General features: G+C 38.3%; 1 protein-coding gene across 1 annotated transcript in view; it reads right to left on the bottom strand.

The window, feature by feature from the left end:
• The window catches only part of LOC115410209 (protocadherin-15-like), a 409,909-nt gene that overhangs the window by 168,383 nt on the left and 220,970 nt on the right, over positions 1–20,556 (bottom strand). The window contains exons 21-24 of the mRNA XM_030121717.1: positions 6,415–6,534; positions 6,114–6,299; positions 3,525–3,761; positions 367–483 (exon numbers count right to left, since the gene is read on the bottom strand). Of these exons, the coding sequence (XP_029977577.1) occupies positions 367–483; positions 3,525–3,761; positions 6,114–6,299; positions 6,415–6,534 (660 nt within the window). The remainder of the gene's footprint in view (positions 1–366; positions 484–3,524; positions 3,762–6,113; positions 6,300–6,414; positions 6,535–20,556) is intronic.

The following is a 20,556-nucleotide window of genomic DNA, read 5'->3' on the forward strand; positions in this document are numbered from 1 at the left end:
AAACAAATTCTATATTACCACTGCACGTAGACACTGCTATAAGCATTTTAGAACCTTATAAAAGGGGGTTAACTGCAGCAGACTATCTAATGGCTCACAATGGAACAATCAAAAGTGAAGTGACCTTGATAGAGGCAACATAAACCAGTTTACAAAAAAAAAAAAGATGTTTATGTTAAAAGCCCAATTGAGATACTGTTAAGTACCACACTGTGGTTAGAGGGTTTCACAGAAAAAAAGACCAAATACATTCAAAACACACATATAGTGGAGAAAAGTGCCATTATCCTTCATCACTCTCATGCACAATTTAGGAAACAGACCAAGAAATGATTTGATTGAATAGTAGCAGCTGGATGTGCTCACCGCAGGGTCCAAGTCGTTGGCCGTCACCGTGGTAACTATGGTTCCCTTGACAGCGTTAGGAGCAACCATGCCTCGGTACACTGGCTGGCTGAATACCGGAGAAAAGTCATTCATGTCCTGGCGAGAGAAAAACGCACAGCAACCATGAACTTGAGGTTTCGGATTTTCTATAAATTATCATCATTTTGCATTTTTAATACGAAAGCTGACACATGAACATCTGCCATCCAAAAGGGAGACATGAAACAGCTGCTGACATTAACACCACCTCCATCAGGTAACATAACCCTGGAGTCCATAACTCATTACTCAGTATTGGTACTACTAGTTATTTTGGAGTACATGCATGAAAAATCTCATGTACCATGCAAAACAAAACAAAAAACCCAGCATATTACAGAAAATTACTGATCGGGTTCTCCAATATGGGGAGCTAAGTGCATGAACAAATATCAACAGTTGTAGTGTCAGATCCTGCAGACAAAAAAAAAATCCCACATATAATAAATATGTTTTCAACAATCAATACAAGAGACAGCTCCTTGCTTTAATGTTTTTTTTTAATTCCCTTTGGTATATTGTGTCATTTAAAAGTGCACTGCAAAAGATAAATAAAAATGAGTGGCAGTCTCACTCTTCTTGAATTTTAAACATTCTCACAACAATAATGTGGCTGCGAATGCATATATTCTGTTCAATAAATATGTAGCCTCGGGCCTGCAGAGGTACTGGGAAAAAAAAAAAAAAAAATTACATACAAATCACAGAGAGCCCAGACCGGTTTCTGATCATTTGTCAAAACATCAGCAATAATCACCATCAGCATGATTTCTCTTTTTTCTTTTTAAATCAAATATGTTTAATGGATTTTCTGGCGTGAAAGAAAAGTTACTGTACATGTTTAACTAAAGATAAAATTTTTCAATACAGAAGACCAACATCAAATGCCCGTGTGTGTGTGTGTGTGTGTGTGTGTGTGTGTGTATTTATACACTATATTGCCAAAAGTATTGGCTCACCCATCCAAATAATCAGAATCAGGTGTTCCAATCACTTCCATGGCCACAGGTGTATAAAATCAAGCACCTAGGCATGCAGACTGCTTTTACAAACATTTGTGAAACAATGGGTCGCTCTCAGGAGCTCAGTGAATTCCAGCGTGGAACTGTGATAGGATGCCACCTGTGCAACAAATCCAGTCGTGAAATTTCCTGGCTCCTAAATATTCCACAGTCAACTGTCAGCTGTATTATAAGAAAGTGGAAGTGTTTGGGAACGACAGCAACTCAGCCACGAAGTGGTAGGCCACGTAAACTGACGGAGCGGGATCAGCGGATGCTGAGGCGCATAGTGCGAAGAGGTCGCCAACTTTCTGCAGAGTCAATGGCTACAGACCTCCAAACTTCATGTGGCCTTCAGATTAGCTCCAGAACAGTGCGCAGAGAGCTTCATGGAATGGGTTTCCGTGGCCGAGCAGCTGCATCCAAGCCATACATCACCAAGTGCAATGCAAAGCGCCGGATGCAGTGGTGTAAAGCACGCCGCCACTGGACTCTAGAGCAGTGGAGGCGCCTTCTCTGGAGTGACCATCTGGCAATCTGATGGACGGGTCTGGGTTTGGCGGTCGCCAGGAGAACGATACTTGTTGGACCGCATTGTGCCAAGTGTAAAGTTTGGTGGAGGGGGGATTATGGTGTGGGGTTGTTTTTCAGGAGCTGGGCTTGGCCCCTTAGTTCCAGTGAAAGGAACTGTGAATGCTTCAGCATACCAAGACATTTTGGACAATTCCATGATCCCAACTTTGTGGGAACAGTTTGGAGCTGGCCCCTTCCTCTTCCAACATGACTGTGCACCAGTGCACAAAGCAAGGTCCATAAAGACATGGATGACAGAGTCTGGTGTGGATGAACTGGACTGGCCTGTACAGAGTCCTGACCTCAACCCCATAGAACACCTTTGGGATGAATTAGAGCGGAGACTGAGAGCCAGGCCTTCTGTCCAACATCAGTGTGTGACCTCATAAATGTGCTTCTGGAAGAATGGTCAAAAATTCCCATGAACACACTCCTAAACCTTGTGGACAGCCTTCCCAGAAGAGTTGAAGCTGTTATAGCTGCAAAGGGTGGACCGACATATTGAACCCCATAGACTAGGAATGGGATGTCACTGAAATTCATATGCGAGTCAAGGCAGGTGACCAAATACTTTTGGCAATATAGTGTGTGTGTGTGTATATATGTATGTATATATGTATGTATGTATATATATATATATATATATATATATATATATATATATATATATAGGGCTGCTGTGGATTAATTTCAATTAAATATCATTCATTTTTAATCTATATTAATCACGTTTCATTTTGTGTGAGCAAAGAGACTCAAGAAAGACGGGAATATAAATGCACTTAACACCTTCAACAGTTTCAACAAAACAACTTGAAACAACTGTTCAGTCTTGGTTGTTTTTGTGCTCATATTTCCATCCAGAGGGTCAACGTGCTGTTTAGTGTCTTCCATCTTTGTGGGTTGGTTCTGCTGCCTGTCACTACCGGATCAACTGCCCATTTGTTAATGTGCAATGGTAACTCTACTTGGACAAACTGCCCAAAATGCGTTGGGAGAGACATTCAGAGTCATTCTGGGCTGCAAATGGGTTAATTGTGTTTTTAATCAGATTAATCATGATGATGGATTAATCTGAGTTAATGTGTTAATTTTGACACCCCTGAGATATATACCTATATAAAGTTAAAAAAAAAAAAAATTACATTAAATTAAAAAAATAAAATAAATAAATAAGGACCATTGATTTACTGCTTCTGGAAGACCACATGATACAATAAATAATGAGCTGGGTGTTGGATTACAGTTTGCAGAAGTAGTCAGAGGGTTTTTGAGTTGTGGGAGTAAGTCATAAAGACCTGTGATATCTTGTCAAATTTCATATCAGAGATGTAAAGTGAATAGTGGACAGTCTGCAATAATCACCATCAGCATGATTTCTTTCTTAGTTTCTTGCTCCTAACTACAGAAGCATAAGCCACCACAGACTCGGATGCTCCAGACCTTTATACACTCACACTCCCATCCTCAAAGAACCCAATCAATCCTCATTAGGTATAAATAAACACAAACCCACACACTCACCGTTATTCTCACAGTAACAGATGCTAATCCAGGAGGCATGGTTCCCTCAATGTCCAGAGCCTCTACGATGAATGTGTACGTGGGCTCAGGGGCGGCCAGCGCTTCGTAGTCCAGATCTTGAAGGACGGACAGCTCTCCGGTTACGGGGTCGACGTGGAACAGGCGAGTGACATTCTGGTCCGAGCCCTCAGTTCTGATTTGATATGTCAGATTGGAGCCAAGGTCGGCATCTATCGCCTTAAGAATAAGAAAACAGGAAAGACTTGGAATATTGATGCATTGTGATTCTTGAGGCAAAATTAATTTTTTATATTTGCCAGAAGGACAAGAACACACATGTTGAGAAAACATGTGTATATCTTTATTTAAATCTATATTCTGATTTATTTTTGCTATGTAGCCTGTGGGAACTACTACTTTTTCCACATTCTTCTTCAACCCAAAAGGTCTCAGTAAGTGTCAGTAAATTAAAATGTACAGGGTGTCCCATAATTCTCCATACATAAGAAAAATAAATGTTTCTTGACATAAACCATTTTTATTTATATAATATGCTCTATATGACTGCCATTTTGTCGGGAACACATTTCAATGCGTGTCTGCTGAAGAACTATAAAGAAGAAATATAAAGAAATACATGTTAGAACCACATATGTATGGAATGTATTATGTCTCCTATGTATGGAGACTTATGGGACACCCTGTAGATTTACACCATTGTCCAGAATGTAAAATAAAACTGAATACATGTGTGCATGTCAAATGAACGAAGACGGTCTGTTTAAAGTTTTACAAAATACATTCAAGAACCAGTTTTGTGAACTGAACAAACATCTATAATTTAAAAATATATATATATAATCACAAAATGGAGGGAAAATCTTAACAAAAAAATGTAATAAATACATTTTGTGTGCATTTTAATGACAGTTGATTATTTTTGTTGATCATTAGATCATAATATCCCATATATTGTAGATTAGTGGACAGAGGAACTGTAATGTCTCCCATTGGTTTCAGAATTGCTGTTTTTTTAATTTGGCTGTTATTATGCTAAATGCTAAAGCTAAATGCTAATAGTAAGTGCTGTGTGTATTAGGATGGATAAAATACAGAGATCGAATCTCCCTACAAGGATGACGTGACTTAACCTTTTATAACCTTTTTCCTGTTGGTTTTTTGTAACCAGAAGTGACCATATTTACACAAAAGAGGTCCGAGGTGAGCTAATGCTAAGTGCAAGGCTGCCAGCCTTGTAAAATGCTAAACTTCATCAGGCACTGTCCAACAAAATAATTTTACAGTTTTGTAAATAGAATCTATTTGATACAACTACAGTGGAGCAGTTTGTGAAAAAAAGAACCAACTCAGCAGGTGAGTATGCCATCAGCTGAGGTCTTATTAATGGAATAAATAAATAAGACCAAGCACCAGACCCCTTATTAGAGCGGTGATTCTCGACTGAGGGGGTAGTTAGCACATGGGGGGGGGGGGGGGGGGGGTTGTCGTGACATCGTTGTGCATGCATGCAGGTGTGTTAGCAACTACTGTTGTAAATCACAACATTATAAACTAGAAGCACTCGGAGAGCGCAGACCTCCGCCAAGGCTGATCAGTGGCCCCCCCCGTGGGTCCCCGCACCCCCGATCACCACCAAAATTTAATCATTTCTTCCTTATCCCATTTCCAACAAACCCTGAAAATTTCATCCAAATCTGTCCATAAATTTTTGAGTTAAGTTGCACACTAACGGACAGACAAACAAACAAACAAACAAACAAACAAACAAACAAACAAACAGACAAACAAACCCTGACAAAAACATAACCTCCTTGGCGGAGGTAATCACTTGGCATATACTCTCCCCCTCGCTCATGGATTGAGGTCTGTGAGTGGGGGGGGTCAATGATAAGGTGAGTGGAGCTCACTTTCACACAGCTTTATCTACAGAGCTATATAACCCATCACGTCCTCGTCATATAGGTCCCTTGTGTTACTTTTAGATTAATTGGGGGTTTCCATGGTTGGAAATGTGTTTTCTGGGGGCAGCAGGTAGTCAATGATAAGGTGAGTGGAGCTGACTTCGACTTTCTCACAGCTTTATCTACAGGTTCAACGCGTTACTTTTAGAACTACGTACCCGCCCCCACAAATGTTTTCAGGCATGGGGGGGGGGGGGGGGGTCAAGTAAGCTCACGTATGTCATTAGTGGGGTTTAAGGTTGAGAAACCCTATTAGAGGATCCAAATAAAACAGATGAGACAGATGAGTCCTGGAAGAAAAAAAAAAGCTACGGTATTTTTTAGAGAAATTCAATGAGAGCCCCTAACCCTAGTGGTTGTCAGTGGTATTACAACTTTACCTCTACATTAGCTTTATTTTGGAGATGTGGTGCTTGCCCTATGTAACGGCATTACAATTAGAACGGCAGTAGTGCTAATGAAAACAACATTACAATAGACTTGGATAAACATCTTAAGTGTTTTAATGGATTATGTGAAGTTGTACAATTTTGACCACATGTTAACGACTGATTGGACTCGTAGATTAAATAGTAGTTAAAACAGCCATCTAAGTCTACGTGCTTACCTTTAGTTGCAATATGACCGTATCTTTGGGGGTGTTTTCTGGTAGGTCTATGTTGTATGTCTGTTGGGTGAACACTGGACTGTTGTCATCTACGTCCAGAACAGATACGAGCAGCGTTAAACGCGATCGCCGTGGATCCACTGCACCATCCCAGGCTTCCACAATCAGGAAGTAGTGACTTTTCACCTTCAAGATAACATTCACAACAACAATTGTATCACTAATGTCATCTCAGGTGCTCTTTACCATTCAAGATTTCTGACAATCCACTGACATGTAAACAAACCACAACTTCTATTACCTCCCTGTCCAACGGCGCTGCAGTTCTGATAGCCCCCGTGGCGTTAATGGAAAACAGTTTCTGGTGGTTGACGAGCCGATAATGGACCTGACCGCTCGCGCCCAGATCTGGATCTGTAGCCTAGAGGTGCACACAAGCAACAACAAACTAGACTAAACCTGCAAATCAGCAATAAAGCATTGATTGCAATCCATTAGTCTGCCTTTGAGGCAATCATTCTCTTAATTAAATGTGAAATTCCCCTTGAATCAAGCTTTGTGTGTGTGTGAATGAAGTGTGTGTATGTTTTCTGAATTAATGTATGCTGCAAAATGCTCAATGCGCTTCAACCTTGAAGCATTTGGGAAGAACAATGACACTGCTGTTTCCAGCTCCATACTTTTATTATGGTAACTTTTCCCATTGACAAAGTATGCATTCACGTGTGGCATTAGCATTAGCTCTGTCCCTCTGACCTTGAACTACAGCAGACAAAGGCCCATTGTATATTAAAGTAATCACTGTGTTCCTCCTAACACTGTTGTCTTTTTCATCTCTCTCTTTGACATCACTCCTGACTGTAAATGTGAGTTCAGAAAAATGGGAGTAATATCCTTGACGAGGTGACAAGGAGAATCCTTGGGGATCGGCTTTTTCTGCCTCTCCTTAGTCATGTAAGAGGGAGCTGACAGAAGGAAACACAAGTACACAACTTGCAGCTTGTCCAAGGGAAATTAAACGCTCTTTCCAAGTTTTTTTTTTTTTTTTTTTTACAAAACTTTTCCACAGTTAATGAGACAGTCATCTCAAGGTAACCAATTACCAACAAGTATTTCTATCACCCTGTCAAATCGGTATCCTGGTAGCACTGAAGCAGATCAGACAAAGGTGTACGTGTGGAACCTTGCTTACACCGCTTTGAGTATGAACACTTCCACCAAGAAAATGTTGGAGAATTAATAGCCAGTGCTGAAAAAAAATCTCTTGTAGCAGTAAACTGCAGATTGAACAGGACTGCCATAAAACACACTGTAAAGGGAAGTATATAATTGGTTAAATATAGAAGAAAGTTGTGAATTTGTTGTGGATTTTGGCAGTTTTTGAATACTTTTGATGCTACCTGTATTACTTCTCATTAAAAAATGGTTTACCTTGTCTTGTTTGGTGTCATTTTTTTCAGCACAACCTCACCTATGTGATTTTACAGTTATTTTTTTAATTGATGATGATGCTATATTAGCACACTCAACCTAAATTGATGCAAAAAAAACAAACATGAAATCCTAGTGGGAAAAAGTTAGATCCTTTGCTGTTTTTCCACTAAAAACATACTGAAAGAACCATTTTTATAACTTAAAACGAACATATAAACTGAAAACTTTACAAAAATATTTACAAATTCGGCAAAAAAAGTTAAATATAACTATTTACATGACTATGCAGGGTTTTTTTTTCAATAAAAGTGTACAGAACTATTTATAAAACAATCTGATGTCACAAACACGTTCAGTGAACCGGTTTTACAACTAAGAAAATTAGATCCTGTGGTTTAGCATATAACCATTTATAACAACTGTCACTAGATTCCACACATCTGACTGTTTGATTACTGATTTACTGCCTCTTCCTGCACCGAACGCAACACCAAACAGAAGGACAATATTGCTACTGTGTATCATAAGTCTGGTTTTACTTGGCCTTTCAACATAACTTAGTTTAGTTTTATTTCAAGCTCATAAAATCATCAGATAAAGAACAATCCCACACTGACAAACAATTTTTTTTTCGAAAAGGAGTAAGAAATAGTATAACTTACAGACTCCCATCCCCTTTTCACAAACTCAAAATTAAATGGATTCAGCGTCCTTGCTTTAACACACTTTTTCCCCTACGTTTTTACAATAACACAAAACATATACTCATACCATTCACCATACACTTTTTTAGTCCCCTCACACACAATCAGATTTGCATAATCAACCTTTTTTAAAAATAAACTAAAACATTTATTTGCACTTTATTTACTACAATTACAGTTATTAATAATGGGATAATATCTCCTAATCATGATAGTCTGTTAATTACAAATAGGCAATACACAATAATATCTCATTTTATGCATTTTTTTTCTATATTAGAACTATATATTCACTTATTCAGATAATGTCACAGTGTTACTCTGACATCTCCACTTTCCACACAAGTTGAAACGAAGACTCAGCGAGGCTCCGTCCTGCTACTATGTCATCTTTTTTTCATTTTTCATTCATTCATGTATTGTTTATTTCTAGCATTTACAGAATACACGCAAATTCAAAATTCCAAAATCCTTCATCTACACTCGAAAAGGGGTGGGAAGAAGAAAACCTGATTTAATCCCACCCCCACTCTCATCATCCAATAATTTAACATAATAACGTTTTAAATACTCACTCCTGTCCTTAGACTTTGAGCCAGAACAATGAACAAAATAGGCCTATACCAAATTAGAATAAACTCATTCGACAATATTAACATTACAGAACCAAAATGTGTGTGAAAAAATTAAATCAGTTATGTAATTTGGATGTTTGGGTGGGTCTCTTAAACTGCTTAATGCATTATGAGTTTGTTAATCATCTGTACACAAAGCTATATATTTTTTGCATGTAATATAGGTTAGTTTGCCTTTAAATGTTATAAATAAAAAGGTGCAGATTTAACTGTCGGCAGAAACACTCAGCACCCAGTTCACACATACGTCCTATTTGCTGTGCAACGCTTGCAGTTGCAGTGACCCATTTTCCCTCCCATTTCCCCTATTAAGGATCATTAAAGTTTCATCTTATCTGACACACTGAGTATTAGAATTAATAGAAACGACGTTCTGTCTTGCCAATATTTGTAGCCTGTATGAGGGAAGAATGAAGTCCTTTTGATGTGATTTGTATTTAGTGAGTCATTGCTATCTGGGTGTAAAACTGTTATAAATGTAATGGAGCATCAAGCTTTTGGGTGATTATCTTGGTTTGTTTGAAAAAAAAAAAAGGGGGACAGATGTGAATCAAGCATCAACAATGAGAGAGCGAGAGAAAGGACGGGTCTGGAGAGAGAAGTCGTGTGGAAAGCAAACACCGAAGGGGAACAAATTCTGTGTTTTGCTGAATTAAAGTCTCCATGAAATGGCTAGCAAAGTGTTATTTGCTTTTGCATATTTACATTGTACTTGTTAAATCAGTCTTTTAGGTAGGTGGCTCACAGAAACCCCAGTGTGCCTTTTTTAGTAGAAGGACACGGGTTGTCAATTCCACCTGTGGTGACAAAAAATGTCATAACAGAATTGGGACAAAGCCCATAATAGTACCACTCTTCAGACAAAAACGTTTCTGGCTTCCATGTTACGTCTCTGTGATCCGTTGCATGTGTAAACAACAGAGAAGTGAAATCCTTGCCCTTGTGATGGGTTCAATGGGATCTGACTTCAGAAAAAGCAGGAATGGAAATCAAAGGAGGACATTTTTTGATTGTTTGAATTATGCCACAGTTGTACCAGTGTTTATCTATTTAAAATGTAATGTTACACATAAATTAAGCAACAGCTTGTGGTCATTCAGTAAAGTAATATCTGTGTAAAACTACTCAATTTATAAATTTATTTTTATTCAACCAGATAAGTTAGTTGAGAACTAATTTTCCTTTACAATAACGACCTGACCAATGGACTGCATGTCCTGTTGCATGTAATGTTCTGTCACCAACATAAAAACAGATGTTACCTTGGAACAGTCTTACAAGAAATTAAAATTTTGACATATAAAAGTATATTAAACTGACATGAATCACGTGTAAATGATAGATCTAAAATATCAAATATGTATAAGAACATTGGCAAAATTGCATGTAGTGTTACTTAGTCAAGCTCCGCCCACATGGCCATACATGATTGAAAGCAACTGATCTCAATGCCAGTCAATATCAGCTGGTTCTATTCTGTGTCTCCTAGTGGTTAATCTCATTCAGGGTACCATATTAAACCTGTTTAACCCCACTAGAAACTGTTGGTATACGGTTATTTAACCGTTTTATGAGACTATAAAATATGGTATTTATATTGGACAGTGCAAACTGAAGGGAATTAATGATGACATAGTATCTTCATATACCGAATAAAGTTCTCAATACTCTTATGACCATACCTAGTTATATGTGTCATGTGCCGGTGTTTGTGTTAAGTTAGTTAGGGTTTTTGTTTTTGTCTTATTTTGGTGAAGGTGTTCGTCTTCCTGTTTCTGTCTGCACTCTGTCTGTCTTGTCTTTGTCTTCCCTAATTCCCTCATTGCCTGCACCTGGTGTTCCTCCTGTGATTACCCACACCTGATGGTGATCCCTGCTCTCCCTATATATTCTCCTCTCTCCCTTTGTCTTTTGTCAGTATGTTGTTCTTGTTATCTGTGTGAAGACCTTCCAGTCCATGAATCTTGTTCCCTTGCTTCTAGTAAATCATGCCTAAGTTATCCGGTAAAAGCATAGTGCAGCTAAGCTGTTCCTTGTTTTTTCTAGATTTTTGTTTGTAGAGATTGTGCACTTTTGCTCCCTCTCTTGGTTCCCTTGATCTTTTATTTTTGGATTTTTTGTTTAACACAGACGATCACAAAATCTTTAAAAAGATCATCATCAGCCTGAGGGTTCTCGTGCATTTGAGTCCACGCTAGAGTGTCGTGTCTTAACAATATGTTACAAATGTTATAATTACATTATATGAATTAACTTTTATATGAATTAGTGTAAAATGCTGTTTATAAAACTTACATTTTCACTACAATCCCCATCACGAAATGAAAAAGTCATATCTATTATGTTTTAGGGAGGTCTAAAGAGTGAAATGCACAGACTTATTTTGCATGGTAAACTTTGGGATTAAACTCCTATCAGTCCCTATCAGACTTAATGTCTTTCATTGTCATTGATGCCTGCTCTCTAAAGACAAAGTACTTTTGATGAAAGTGGTGCTGAGTGCATATTTTTCTAATTATTGTGTGGGCCAGAAATCCTTAAACATCAAATTACATTTATGAAAAGAAAACACAGTAAACCTGCAACTGCATCTGTGATACATAAAATAATGTAGAAGCAAAAGCAAATGATGTGTATGTTCACAGGCTACATATACTTTTCTTGAAATAGTAACACCTATGCAAAGTGGCATCTTATCTCAGAAATTAACTTCATTATCACATTTTATTTTCATTTAACACATGGATACAATTCTGTAGACCTGATTTTTGTACATGTGCTATTAGGTTCTTACAAGTCCTATATGAAATGTTAAGATTTATGAAAAGAACACATTTAATATACACTGTTAGGAGTAATGTGTTACAAAAGTAATGCACTGCAGTAACAGACTACTTTTTGCTGCAACACTGTAGCGTAAGGCATTACTAGTCTAGTTTCAGTAATATTTTACTCGGTATATGTTCAATAGCACTTGCATTACAATACATTTTCGCCCATAAGTCAACTGCTCAAACGGCAAGACTGTAAGACCTTCAGGAATCAAAAATGTGTCTGTAAACTTCTATTTCCTGTTGGTGTTCAGCCAATGGGTGAAGATGGCAGAAGACAGTCCATTGTCCACATGGACGCATGCTCATTACTAACCTTAACCCTGCTTTGCAGAAGCTAGTTAGCATTAGCATAATCCCTGTGATCAGCAATGAGAAGGTAAATTACATCTCTGTGACAAGTTAGAATTTTTTATCAATTGCAGATTTATCTACCAGTGTCCTTGGCGCCGAGTGAGAATGATCTGTCACTAATTATATTAATTATAATAATAATTTTGTCCTGTTGGTTTATATGTATATAGTTCTACTGACATTTGAGTCTAAAGTTCAAGGGTTTAGATGGAAAAAGAATTTTCTTTTCAGATTGAATTTGACTTTTTTGGTTTGTGGAATATGAAAAAATATAACTTTGTGATTTTATTTATTTATTTTTTTTAACTTTTGGTCAAGTTTCAGTTGTTTGTGTGGGTTGTTCTATTGTGCCACTTTTCAGTCTGAGTTTGAATAAGACAACTTTCCTTTTGTATAAATTCTGGCACCAGTGAGAATAATTTATTTTATTTGTATTTAGTATTCACTCTTATTTTTCAAGCTCATCCAATGAAAAAGAAATATGCATGAAGGACTTATAAAATAGATATGATCTTAAATTTAAGAGTAAATGAACATAGATGAGCTGCCTGACAATACCGTTTCTCTTTGGGGATCAATAAAGTGATTCTTATTCTTACATAAACCCCCAAAACCACTGCTTTTCAGTGCTGTCAGGACTGCAATTCAAATTGTCAGCCTTCAGTTCAGTTCATATATTTATTTCAAACCTGCCAACACAATGAAACAACAGATGAGAACTTCACAGACAGCTAAACGTGGTTTGAAAAAAGCCACTATTCGTCTTCGCTATCATCTGTACATACCGACCAAGTTGCCCACCTATTATTTCAGCCAGCTCACCCTAATATGACAGGCTAGAACCGGCCCTGGTAACAAGTAATCTGTAATGTATTACAGTTTGGAAGTAACTTACACAACACTGATGACAAGGAAAGTTATAATCTCATGGATTAAACCACTTTTAGACAGAAGGCTGGATTAATTGCCTTCATGTCAAATACACGGTGTAGTTTGCAGTTCTGGAAGTTAGGTACTGCTGGAATGAGCGACTTTCCCTCTTCTTTTTTCTCTACCTCTGGGTCTCATCCCTCCCCTCACTGTCTTTCTCGCAGTTCTCGCAGTATAATTACATTGCCAGTTAAAAGCCAGGAACACAATAGGATTAATGTCCCCGCTGCCTTCTGCCTGCTGCTTTTCAACAAACTGACAAAAAAATAGAAGCCTGACATATACACCACTCCGTATCTACATCGCGAATTCTGCCTTTTTCTGTTCGCTGCTCGTGCCTCTTTTCTTCCAATTTTCCTGTTTTTTTTCCCTGTTCTTTTCATCACTTTCACACCTCTCCCTCTAATTTTATTCAGAAAGAGAAATACCTGCCACTGAAACTAAATTACTGAGATTTTTTTCATCTTTCTCTGTGCACATTTCTTTCACTGCACCATAAACCATATTGTCAGGTATTATAACAGTGTGGGAGTCTTTTCTCAGGTTAGTTACACATGGAGACAAGCTATCACTCTAGTCTTACTTGTACTTTTTTGTGTCGGTGCTTGTGTCTTTCTCCCTGTTTGTTCCGGCTTTGCTTCACGTCAGGTAAGATTTGTGGTTCATCTGAACTCACTGGTACGCTTTAGTGCATCATTGCATTTTATAATGAACTGTTCAACAAAAGGAAGATATGCACAAACACTGAAGTACCCCTGGAATCGCATATTTATCATATATACAGTATACACATCAGAATGTATTGTGTTTGTTATTAGAGCACCAGATAAATGCTAAGGAGAGATATCTTATCTAATCTTTTTTTTAATGTCCTGTCCACACATTCATAGTGAACATGTAAAATATGTCAAATCTAAATGGAATTTTGTTCTTTTTGGGCTTCAGCAGTAAATAAAACATGGTCTAACACACAGTTTATAAAAGCAGTATCAAGAAAAGCATCCAATTCTACTTTAATGTAGGTTTTGAGCCTTATTCAACAGGCTATGGCAACATGCATCAGGAGTCAGACAAACCCTAACGGTGGTGATCGGGGGGCGGTTTGTTTGTTAGCAAGATAACTCAAAAAAGTTATAGACGGATTTGGATGAAATTTTCAGGAAATGTTGATACTGGCACAAGGAACATGTGGTGTCAGAAATCAGTATGTTAATCAAAAACATTAGAAACCAGTATTTGAATCAAAATGTTCATTTTACTATCAAAAGTATCCATTTTCCATTCAGAAGTATTCATTTGCATATCAGAAGCTAAATTTCAGTGTAATGTGATGGTTGTGACAGAGTAGTATACTTTTTTCCTAGGAGACCCACAAAAGAAGGAACACGTGTAGCCATCGAAAGAACATGTGAAGTTATGGAAAGTTACAAAACGGGGCGGGCAGAAAGAACATGTGAGCTCATGGAAAGTCCTTACCCTATCAGAGACAAGCTAAAAAGGAGGACTTTTGATGTGACTAGATTAATGTTCAAAATATGATAAAAAGGGAACGTAGGGGTTTGGTTTATACCTAAAACCCAACCTACTTTTGGTCCAATAAAAGCGGTCTCCCATAGTGAAAAGTCAGTTGTTTCTGCAGAAGTCAACTCTGTTTATTTTGGGCATGAATAAACACTTTATGTGGCTCGAATTCTGCTCGATCTCTGAGTTTGTCTTTGGCTCTGTGTGACTGTTACTCGACAAAGTTCCACTACATAGATAGGAGTACAGAGACATACAGGGGTTGGACAAAATAATGGAAACACCTTAAAAAATCAACAAAATATAATTTAATATGGTGTAGGTCCGCCTTTTGCGGCAATTACAACCTCAATTCTCCGAGGTATTGATTCATACAACTTGTGAATTGTTTCCAAAGGAAGCCATTCTTCAGTTAGAATACCCTCCAACTCTTTTAGAGACGATGGCGGTGGAAATCGACGTCTTACTTGAATCTCTAAAACTGACCATAAATGCTCAATAATGTTGAGGTCTGGGGACTGTGCCGGCCATACGAGATGCTCAACTTCATTAGAATGTTCCTCATGCCATTCTTTAACAATTCTAGCTGTATGGATTGGGGCATTATCATCTTGAGGTGAAGGTGTTTCCATTATTTTGTCCAACCCCTGTAAATACAACTGGGGAAGACCGTCAAAGAGACCAGAGATGTCTCCCACTTGCGGTCGTAAATTTTACAAGACAAACAAATGATTACCGTACTTTTTGGACTATAAGCTGCTACTTTTTTCTCATTTTGAACCCTGCGGCTTATACAGTGATGCAGCTCAAGTATAGATTTATACGGGCTAATGGCCACCAGGGGGCACTCTAGCAGGAAGCACAAAAGTGAGAGAAGGGGGAAGAGGCAATGCGAAGAGGAGAAGTTTTAATCTTAACTTTTAACAATCATTTTGCGTGTCATACACAAACCCTCATCATGGAAAACACACAAAGAAATGCATATTTTGCAGCTTTTAAGTTAAAAATCGATGTGTCTGTCCAAGAAGGAAATAGAGCTGCAGCACGGAAGTGCCACTGAGCAACAACGGAGGAGAGATGTAGAAGGTGTGTGACGGAGCCTTTGAGGCTGTTCAACTCCAACACTGAAGAAGACGACTGCAGGGGTTTCAATGAGCAGAAGGAAGATGAAGAAAGAGATCAATGACTTTTCTGGGTTTTCTAACCAGTCATGTTCCTGCCGTTTTACTGCCATGTTGCAGGCACTGTTTGGAAAAAAGCAGTGAAGATATGGAAATAAATATTTAAATAATCTGTTTACCATCTTTCTGTGTAAATATCTCATGTGACAACGTGGACACCTGCGGCTTATAGTCAGGTGCGACTTAAAGTCAGCCGTGGCTTATAGTCAGGTGCGGCTTATGTTCCGGTGCACTTATAGCCTGGAAAGTACGGTAAATTTTCCAGCTATGATATGATCAACTTCTCGATATGATGAAAAGACACTGATTCATTAATCTTCTGTTGGTCAGTCTTTATTCAAACAGCGCTGGAAGACATGCAGCAAAGTTCTCTCCAAATCTTTGTTGTCTTTGTCCTTTTATACCTGATGACTTGGGTCTCCAAAATCCCTTGGCCTCCTTCCAGTCCATCATCTGGAACTGGTTTCCATGCCTAATGTTTTACCCATATTCCTTTGGTTAACATACTTATATAAAGTTTAGTTGTGGCTACTTTGTCACCTCCACTCATCTCACACACAAACTAACCACTTTACAATCCTCTCTTTTTTTATATGGGTATAATCATAACTAACATTGATACAATATCAAAACTTACAAATTTCATATGATTGAATAATATATTAAACCATTGCAAGATAGAAGCAAAAAAAAAAAAAACTTTAAAATACATTTGGTAAAAAAATTCTCCTATGTCTAATGTTTTTACCCACATTCCTTTAGTTATGTAGAGTTCAGTTCTGGCTACTTTGTCACCTCCACTTATCTCACACATGAATTACCCATCTTACAAGCTAACAAATTCAGAATAAAATTTCTGTGATTTACTCCCCTTCTCTGTGGTTGATGGTGTGCATCACCAAAAGAATCTGGTCTTATGGAGAAAACCTTCCTCTGTGCCTTCTGTTAAACATCTTCTAAAGACAAAATCTTGGATGTCTAAGCCACTTGTTGATTGATCAGGGATTTTCACAGGATGGCCATGATTGGTGCTTTCACAGCTCCTTCATCCCTTGTTTGGCATTATCATTCATTCATTTTCTGAACCCACTTTATCCTCACTAGGGTCACAGGGGTCGCTTGGAGCCTATCCCAGCTACTTACGGGTGAAGGCGGGGTACACCCTGGACATTTCGCCAGTTCTTCACAGGGCTGAACATATAGAGACAAACAATCACTCTCACATTCACACCTATGGGCAATTTAGATTAACCAATTAACCTATCAGTGCATGTCTTTGGATTGTGGGAGGAAGCCGGAGTACCCAGAGAGAACCCACGCAGACACGGGGAGAACATGCAAACTCCACACAGAAAGGTCCCACCCCCCGTCGACTGGTGTTGGAATCGAACCCAGGACCTTCTTGCTGTGAGGCACGAGTGCTAACCACTGCACCACCGTGTTGCCCAACCATGTTTGGCATTATCATTTAAGAAAAAAAAAACTCAAAAATTGGAGAAACTGGATTGGGTAGATTTGAACATTTTGCAACACAGTTTGACCATGAAAAAAAAAAAAAAAGAATATAAACTTATAAGAGCACACAGTGATTCATGACATTGCACTTAGGATCAAGCTTTGATCTGAAACAAATCCATGAATAAAGAGATAAATTAACAATGAAGTCATTATTTTCTAGATACACAATTGATGTCCAAACTAATCCTCTCTGAATTAACTCACTCTGTATTTTCCAAATCATTTTTCCTCTTTAAAATCGAAGCGATGTCTTAAACTCATGAAAGTCAGATTAAGAACAGCCCTGGCGTACGCCTCCCTCTCTTTCTTCAACTTTCCCAAGTGTCTTCTCCCATTTCTCTCTGCCACCCAGGCATGTCTCCTGTTGTACATCCCATCTCTCTTCCTCCCCTATTTCCATCTCTCGCAAGCTTCCCCCAGCATCAGCGAACCAAGGTCAGGTCCATTCATTCTGGCGGAAATCTGTTTAATACCTACAGGTACGGACCCTGGTTTGGAATGAGGCCCAGAGTCGTGCCTTGCAGAGTCCGCTGAGGGATCACACCGTCTGTTTTGGTTTGGAACAAGTCCAGGGGTCCTTGAAAGGGAGGAAGTTTGGGATTGGAATACTTTCAAGTGCCCTCTCTAAAGATTAGGCTAGGTTTTTGGATATGTCAAATTTGGAACAAGCCCAATGGTGTGAGTAGAGATGAAATTCAGAATACTTGGAATGAAATGTCCTCTTCAAAGATATTGATAAATTCACAAGTTTGGAATAATGCCCAGAACTCTAAATAAGAATGGTACTGCCCAAACCTGGAACATGTTAGTGGCAAGACTTGTTCAAAATGTAACACAAGGTTGAACAGGAGCCATATATTTATCAGAAGAGCGGCCATACTGTTCATCTAAAGAAGCACGATTAACATTTAGAGCTTGGAACAGTGTCAGACTGATGAAAGACCCCTGACACTGGTATGAATTAAGCTTGGAACAAATCCAAGCAAGTATGCAACTAAGAGAGCATCTCTAAAGATCAGAGCCTATCAAAATGTCAGATTTAGCCATGACCCTTGTCTGGGGAATACATGAGTTGCTTATTAGATTTGGAGCAAGTCCAGCTGTCTTTGTGGTAAATGGAGCCTTGGGTGCTGATTCAGGTAAAAACTCATCCTGCAGCACTTAAAGGAGATCACGCTACTCATTCATTTGCAAATTTATGTGTTATATAATCACTTTAATGCTATATTAGTACATATAGGGTCCATTTCATATGGGTCTTGTTCACAGTTTATGATATAGTACTTACCACTATTTTGATATATAGACAAATACTGTATATTTAAAGTAAATGCTAAAGCAGTGTTTTTCAACCTTGGGGTCGGGACCCCACGTGAGGTCGCCTGGGATTCAAATGGGGTCACCTGAAATTTCTAGTAATTGATAAAAATAAAAAAAAAAATGTAAAAAATAAAATAAAAAAAACTTACCAATATAAAAATAAAGGATGAGTTGAGAGAGACAATCCCAATCCATAAAAGACATGACAAACTCTGAAGCTCAAACTGAAGCACTGTGGTTCTGTTTATCTGTCAAATGTTCACTGTGGTCGGTTTCAGATGCTGCAGCTCTTTCATAATTCATAGTTTGAGTTATTGTTTGTTCAGTATTAATTGTCAGCCTTGTAAATCCAAGCTGGACTGACTGTACATATCCTGACCAAGGAAAATAAAATTCTCACTTTGTGCAGTAATCTACACCTGGCTTTTCTGCCTCCGTCCAGAATAACATACATTATACGGACTAAATATTGTCTAAAATTAACGTTTATTTGTAACATAGTATAGCAAACTATTACATGATAAAATACAAATTAATTTTAGGAAAAAAAAAAAATCTCTGTTTTGAATGTCTGGGGTCACCAGAAATTTGTCATGTTAAGATGGGGTCATGAGCCAAAAAAGGTTGAGAACCGTTGTGCTAAAGCATGTTGGAAAATGTATGCAAGTTTAGAAGGTGAAAAATATATCAAGCCACTTCCTGCCTCACAATTTTGATGCTCATGTAGAATTAACTTGGGTTCTTTTATTAATGATAGTAAGCTAAAAACTGTAGCCCCTCTACTTAGTGTCTAGAACCCAAATCTGTTACTTGAACATACTGAGATGTCCACCAAGGAATGACCTGGTTGATGCAACTGTGGCTACTTAACTGTACAGGACCATGTTGTGTATTTAGGAGTAAGAGGTTATAGTCAGGTTCCTCTGTTGCAGGAAAAACAGTCGTTTATTATCCCAGATGTGCACAACATGAATGAAGTCCATTCCTTTGCTCAGGCTGAGTGTACATGACACATTCACAGCCCCATACTGAGTATTTCTCCTCTGTGGGTAGATATCTGATGGTGATAGGTAGGGAGGAGTACCAAAACCCAGTAATAAACAGGTCCCAGGGCCAAATAATTAAAGACCACAGTGTCGATAAGCTCCAAAATTACCAGTAGTTTTCTCACTAACTCCATCTGTGATGCATTTTTGCTCTTTTTGATTTTGGATGAAAGACCTGGGTTTGGGGCTCTGAGGGTTTGGGTCAGCCCTCTGTTATCATTCTAACCAGAAACACATGAAAGTGGACATGGAGTAACAAGTGTTTTACACATTTGGGCGGAAAAACAAGCGATTCATCACAAAAACTAGTGAAACCTGTCAATTTGACACTTAAGCACATAACACTAACCGATCTTCTCTGCGTTTACTAATGTTAGCATACATTTAGCATACTAGCTAAATGTGCATCTGCATCCTGGAGCCCACCCTACATATTGAAAGTGATCAGCAGAAACTTAGATGCTTCTACATGCTGGATGGGGTTGCAGGGACAGAGGCAAACCACACCCACATTTTTTGGTCCTGTAGGAAAATTACAAGTTTTTGGAAAGATGTTGGAATAAAAATAGAATAGATTTTGGCTTTTAAATCACAGCAATCCATTTTGTCACTATTGTTAGGAGATCTTCCTGATGATTTGACAATAAGTGATAAATACCTTCTAAAAATCTTTGGTGCTGCAACAAAGAAAAAAAAAAACAATCACTCGTAAATGGCTTCAACTTGATCCATCGGTGCTGGAGGACTAATTGAAAATTGTTGAAATTCACAAAATGGAGAGATTAACATTTTTGCTGAGACTGCAAGATGAACTTTACAAGATAAGGTGGGGCAAATGGATTAGTTTCTTTAAATCCTACTATATAATGCACGTTGTCCATCTGGCGTCCGATCAATGTTGCACCACAGGAGGGCGTTTTAGCCATGGGTACAATGCCGCTAGTACAATTAATGAGTGGTTTGTCTCAT

Source organism: Sphaeramia orbicularis, chromosome 19 (genome assembly GCF_902148855.1).
Source record: "Sphaeramia orbicularis chromosome 19, fSphaOr1.1, whole genome shotgun sequence".
Lineage (NCBI taxonomy): Eukaryota > Metazoa > Chordata > Actinopteri > Kurtiformes > Apogonidae > Sphaeramia > Sphaeramia orbicularis.